Genomic DNA, 6629 nt, shown 5'->3' with positions numbered 1-6629 from the left:
CCATGAATATATTTTTGCTGTCACTGTTCCTAAAATGCAGATTACCAGTACTACATGATGCCTATGTTTGGAATAATAAGCAGAAAGTCATCTCATTTCCTTGGCCTTATGATTACTGACATAGTTGAAGGGTTTATCACAATTCACAATCTTCTCATCTCAAGATTGACAGGTAAAAACAGCAGTGTTAATGACAAAAACATATTTGATTCATCTCTCTGGAGTAATACAGTTTCTATACATTCGAAGCTACAGATGTGGATTTTTATATTGTCACATTATCTGCTACCACTCAATAGTACACATTATTGCACATTTTTTCACAGTTCTACCACATTCTAATGTTATTTCACAGGCATTACAATTTAATGTCTCCCTGATACGTCCATTATTTTATAAGTCCTGAGGGCACCAATCAGGGATGCCTATTTCCTTGAACTAACACTTCCTTGTAGTTGCTTTCTGAAGTGGAGTAATGCATGTTTCTTCAGAGTACCCAATTGAGTGAAACTTCTGTCACAGATTCCACATTTGTGAGGTTTCTTTCCAGTGTGAATTAATAAATGTGTCTTGAGGCAGCCCGACTTTGCGAAAGATTTCCCACAAATCTCACATTTGTGAGGTCTTTTCCCGGTATGTATGAATGTGTGTCTCTTGAGATCACCTGTCCTAGCAAACAGTTTGCCACAAATACCACATTTATGAGGTTTCTTTCCAGTGTGAACTGATGTGTGGTTCTTGAGATCGCCTAACATAGTAAAAGATTTTCCACAAATCTCACATTTGTGAGGCCTTTTTCCAGTGTGAAGTAATATATGTCTCTTGAAATGGTCTGACATAGTAAAAGATTTTCCACAAATATCACATTTGTGCTGTTTCTTTCCAGTGTGAATTAATGTGTGTCTCTTGAGACAACGTGATCTAGCAAAAGATTTCCCACAAATATTGCATTTGTGCGGTTTCTTTCCAGTGTGAATTAATGTGTGTCTCTTGAGACTGCGTAACACAGTAAAAGATTTCCCACAAATTTGACATTTGTGCGGTTTCTTTCCAGTGTGAATTAATAAATGTGGCTTCAGATAGTCTGACTTAGCAAAAGATTTCCCACAATTCTCACATTTGTGAGGTCTTTTCCCGGTATGTAGGAAAGTGTGTCTCTTGAGATCACCTGACCTAGCGAACAATTTACCACAAATACCACATTTGTGAGGTTTCTTTCCGGTGTGAATTGATGTGTGTTTCTTGAGATCGCCTAACACAGTAAAAGATTTCCCACAAATCCCACATTTGTGCGGTTTCTTTCCAGTGTGAAATAAAATATGTGTCTTCAGACTGCGTAACACAATAAAAGATTTCCCACAAATTTCACATTTGTGCGGTTTCTTTCCATTGTGAATTAATGTGTGTTTTCTGAGATAGTCTAAGGAAGCAAAAGATTTCCCACAAATCTCACATTTGTGAGGTCTTTTCCCGGCATGTGTGAGTGTGTGTCTCTTGAGATTATGTGAGCTAGCAAACAATTTGCCACAAATAACACATCTGTGGGTTCTGTTTGCAGTAAGTACATTAGTTTGGGCACTGACATTAACAGCTATAGATAATGTTACATAATCACTTGATTTCTCTGCATCATTTGTCATGTGTGTGTTACACATTTCATTAGAAGACTTCTTTGTAGCTTTCCAAGTTTCCTTATATGAAGACTGCTCATTGTGTCCTATAATCGAAACTTCTGGCTCACTATCCAAGAAGATACTGCTTTGATGCTCATCACTATAGCCATTCTTTTCATGGCTGCCATCGGTTAAGACATGATAATTCTCACCCATTCTCAAATGTTTTTTCAAACTAACATTATTTGGAAATACGTCACCACACCAGTTACAAACATACAAGGGTGGTTGTGTGCCATCAATGTGGATAAACACATGCTTTATGAGCCTGTATTTTGAAGGAAAGCTCTGTAGGCAGAAATTACAGCTATATACATTAAATTCCTTTTCTCTCGTACTACAGTCATTTCTGGTGGCAACTGAGCATTCCTTATGAATATTCACATCTTCTGTATCGGTACCAAACTCGTGTGTTGACTTCTCCATGTCTATCACCAACTCATCCTGGACCTGTCCATGGTGACAAGTTTCTTCCCATGACATGTCACAGCTCCCACCAGTACTCTGAGTCAATCTGAAGAGTGAGGAGAATAATGGTAAATATTGATATATATACAACAATGAAACAAGATTTGAGTGTCCATCAACCCAGTACTATAGGCCACAAGACATAAAAGCGCATAAGAAATTACATATTTAGTAACTGTTCATGATTTAAAATTATAATATTCCACCAGAAGGAAAGAACTAATTAGGCAAAATCGGTTTAAAACGGAAATAACCAGAGGAAATTCAATAATGATTCATCTGAGTCATTGCCAATTAGATTTGGAATTTTTAGATAAGCATTAAAATAATTCACTTTCACACGTTCAAATCTATTTAAAATGCAGTGACACAACTTAGACTACACCAATTTATTAAATGTATCAGTTACATGTTTTAATTCAAAATTCTTAGATGTTTCACTTCCATCATCTTATCTCTGTAACTGCCTTTTCTTTGTTTTGCCAACACTTTTGCCTTTGGAATAATAAATTTATTTCATATAGTAAGCAGATTTATTTTTGTTTGATTCCCACTGAGTCAAGAACTAGTGAAAGCTCCAATATTTTCATTGGGTATCTAGTACAGATGTTGATCAGGTGGATAATGACTGTTCAAGAACAAGAATTAATGTCCCATTAATCAAGGGAAAAAAATTGCATACTGATGAATGAATGTGAATGACACGCTTGCAGATGGTTTCAATCTAAGACTATGTTTTCGGCACTGCAACTTACGTGAAGCCTTTGCCAAATGGAAATATTGTCTGAAAAGACGGAAATGGTTCTAAATTTTCCAGTACATTCACTGCGAGCCTTTTTGAAAATTTTTAAATGTTCCCAACATCTGGTCATCTGGCATTGCAGAACACCATTGACGGAAAGACACACATAAATGGCCACATCATCACCAATTAGACACAGCGCAGGCTGACATATTGAGTGGCACCGATAACAGCTGCTGCATGAGCTACCCCTGTAGTATCACTGTAGAATCCCATCTAAAATACCTTGAGGGGAAAAGTACACCAGATTTCTTGTTAAATCTCTCAATTCCTACTCAATGCATTACCACTAAGTCACAGGGCAGGAATCTGCAAAGCAATGTTATGTTGTCTTGTACAAACATTGATTGGGTTGTGCACTTCTCCATTTCAAAGAGTTTCCTCTACCATGAAAGCAGGAATCATGGTGATATGTCTATGTCCTCTGCTATCATTATCACCACCACCACTCCAAAGAATATTCCCCATCCAAAAGTCACTGACTTCCATGCCAGGCAGAGTCACAGCATTATATCCTATCTTGGGGCTTCTTCAGCAGCACGTTCTGAGACTTATAGAGATACTAGTGTAAAATGTGCCACAATATCATTTTAACTGTTAACTGGGGGGGGGGGGGGGAGGGGGGGGGGGCACAGTCAGAGTCGGAGTCAGAGTGAGAGAGAGAGACATCCTGTGACATCTCTAGCACTTACTGCAGAATTTGAGTCAACTGCTGAATGGTCTGCTGTAGCTAAAAGCAACTTCAACAACCGCTACGGGAATCTGCTGCAACACTCAGTTCACCTATTCTTTCAAATTTCATCATATTCTTCAACACATTTATTGACATGGGGCATCTTCTCAGTCATTTATTTCAATGATACTCCCGTAATGCAGTGCTGCTGTTCTGATAAAACAACTATATCACCAGTGTATGGTGTTTCTTCTCAACAGCCACTTCATTTCATATTTATTAACTAGGGTGTATACTTTGATAAGAAAAAAAAAATCATCGATTTTCCAGTTAGAAACGCGCTTTTTATGGTGAAAAACTTTTTACTGGGTGGAATTACATTTTTCCACGTTAAAAGATGGTAGCGTTTCCCTATGAGCTGTAAACCTTGCTAATCCCTTGAACGATTATGGATTTATAAACCTGTATCGAACTTTCTGGCAGTTTACGATTCTTAATCTACCAAAAAATCAACGCGTTTTTGAAAGATATCTGATGCGTGGAAACACATACACTACATATTTTCGTATCACAAAAGTAGGAACACGAATTACACCAATTACATCACAGCAGCTTCCAAAATATTGAAATCAAGATTGTGACGTGCTTTTGTCAGCCAAGCATAGTTCGTGTCACATGATCTCGCCAGCCAATGACAGAACATATTCAGAGCATAGGAAACGTGATGTAGTCAGCCAATAACATGAATGTCACACTGTGCAAACACACAAATAAGAAAAATATAATGATTTAAATTAATATACATGTGTACAACCCCAAGGAAAGCTAAGTTTTCATACATAATATTGACCCTCGAAAAGTTTTTGCTGTTTTTCCGAGGGTGTGGTTAGGCAGGATCCTAAGAGCACCAGTTTCAATTGCAGCAGCTTAAAATTTCTGACAAGCACGACTATAAATTTCAGTGATGGGCACCGGACACTTTGCGGGTTTTTGGCTGAATACATGTTCTGTAGAGCACTGACTTTTCCCATAGTAAAGACAGTTACAAGAGAAATCTCTCAAAAACTTATTTTGCAATTGTTTTCGAAAGGCAACTACATTTTTTGCCAGCATTATTGAATAATCAGTAATCAATGAAAGAACTATCATAAATATGAAAGTCTAAACTCAAAACTTGGTCATTTTTGTGCATATTACCTTTTCAATATATATGAAATGCAAATGTGCAATCACAATTTAAAATTTTGTCATAAATGGCTGGTCCTCAGTGTTACGTTTCGAATGAGAATCTAATGCTACATAATTTAAGAAATTCATCACACATTCTCACACATAAAATCACCTTGCATAAAAGGAAATTTACTTTGAAAGTAACGCTTCTGAAACCAACATTCGCAATATTTCCCCGCATCCTATTAGAAATGTAACCAGTTGTGACGTCACTCATCAAAAGGAGCCCAGGAATGAGATATAGTGAAAGCGGTTCATTGTTACAAAATATCGCAAAGTGTTTAATATTGCTGTAGGCAGACGCTTGTGTGTGCACTGGTTTTGTTGTTGTGAATGGCGCATTTTCTTTGCAACTGAAGATCTATTTTGGTGATATTCCCTCATTTAAGTTATATTGCTGCAGGATTATTCTGCAGTGGCGGGCTAAGTAAAATTTTTTTTTATTAGTGTAGCAGTTCTTAGCAATCAGAATTACAAAAATTTTACTGAAAAATAAAATAAAATTCCTGGAATTCTGAAAAATCCCTCTTCCGGATCTGAACTGATCCGAGTCCTTTTTGTGTGGCTACATTAAAGACAAGGTGTACAGCAGTAACCCTAAAACCACTGCTGAGCTGAAAACAGACATTCCAGTGGTCATCGACAACACTGATGTTCTGTCACTTCAGTGGGTCTTACAGAATTTTGCTATTTGGCTGTACCACATCATCGCCAACGATGGCAGGCATATTGAACATGTCATAACCTAGATCTGAATATCTGTAGTGAAGTTTACAGGTTGAACAGAGTGTGTGAACGCTGTAGTTCGTAGCTAATTTACGATTTTTTTTCATATAGTTCAATAATTGTCACCTTGTATGTTCGCTAAGTGACAGATTGGACACTGGGCTATGGGCTACATATCCTTCACTGCTATTTATGTTTTGATTGAGTAATTCAATTACATATGTTTGTGTGGCTTTTTGCCCAAGTTGAAAGTGAGGTTATTACTTGCTTTGTCACAATGCATAGGAAGTTGAAATCACTGTGGATGTTCATCATCCTTCCCCCACAGTATCACTCTCTCATTCTTTCATGGAAACAATTTGTTGTCAAGAGAAAATTTAAGGGACCACAGATTGAAGCTTTCCCCTTTTCCAGAGGTTTGTTTACTGGACAGTGTACATCATTCATGTACTTACACTTTATAACCATTTAGTCTAAATGTCTAATCAAATATATTTACTTTGTGATTGATCAAAATGTTTGCAGATAATACTGCCAACCAATAAAGTGATTAACTGCTTAGGATGTTACACATTGTGTCAATGATGAATTACAGATTGTAGTTTAATAAGAAAACAATGAAATCGCCTTACATCAAAATTTCCAAGTCGGCATGTTAATGCATAATATTCTATCCTACTGATCTCTCTACTCTGTCCTCAAAAAACATTTGCCTATCTGGTACCCATGTAGGTACATTTACTATACACCTGCTGTCAGATAGGACAAGTTACACAGCATAGAGGTCTAGTGAACCACTTTTAGATATTGCTCAGAAAATGGAAGCTTTCACAATCTACAGATGGCCAGTCACTATCTACTTGAGAGTCCTCTGAACACAACTAAAAAGAGCAATACAACCTTAATTTATCACACCCTACGCAAATGTAACACTGGCATACAGGTGGTCACTGCATTCCAGCAATCATAGAGTACATAGGTGAGTGAAACCTTTTGAACCCTGGCAGGTAGTCACTCAGTACTTTCTTGGAGTCTGTGACCCAGGTAAACCATATGC

At 37.3% G+C, this 6629-nt stretch overlaps 1 protein-coding gene across 1 annotated transcript; it reads right to left on the bottom strand.

The window, feature by feature from the left end:
• Positions 1-378: 378 nt before the first annotated feature.
• On the bottom strand, positions 379-1931 carry LOC124554152 (zinc finger protein 99-like). Its single transcript, XM_047128219.1, has one exon. It carries the CDS (start codon positions 1827-1829, stop codon positions 426-428), a length of 1404 nt encoding a protein of 467 aa, XP_046984175.1. The 5' UTR covers positions 1830-1931; the 3' UTR covers positions 379-425.
• Positions 1932-6629: the final 4698 nt, after the last annotated feature.

This window comes from Schistocerca americana, chromosome 11 (genome assembly GCF_021461395.2).
Source record: "Schistocerca americana isolate TAMUIC-IGC-003095 chromosome 11, iqSchAmer2.1, whole genome shotgun sequence".
Lineage (NCBI taxonomy): Eukaryota > Metazoa > Arthropoda > Insecta > Orthoptera > Acrididae > Schistocerca > Schistocerca americana.
This window is presented reverse-complemented; position numbering and strand designations above follow the sequence as displayed.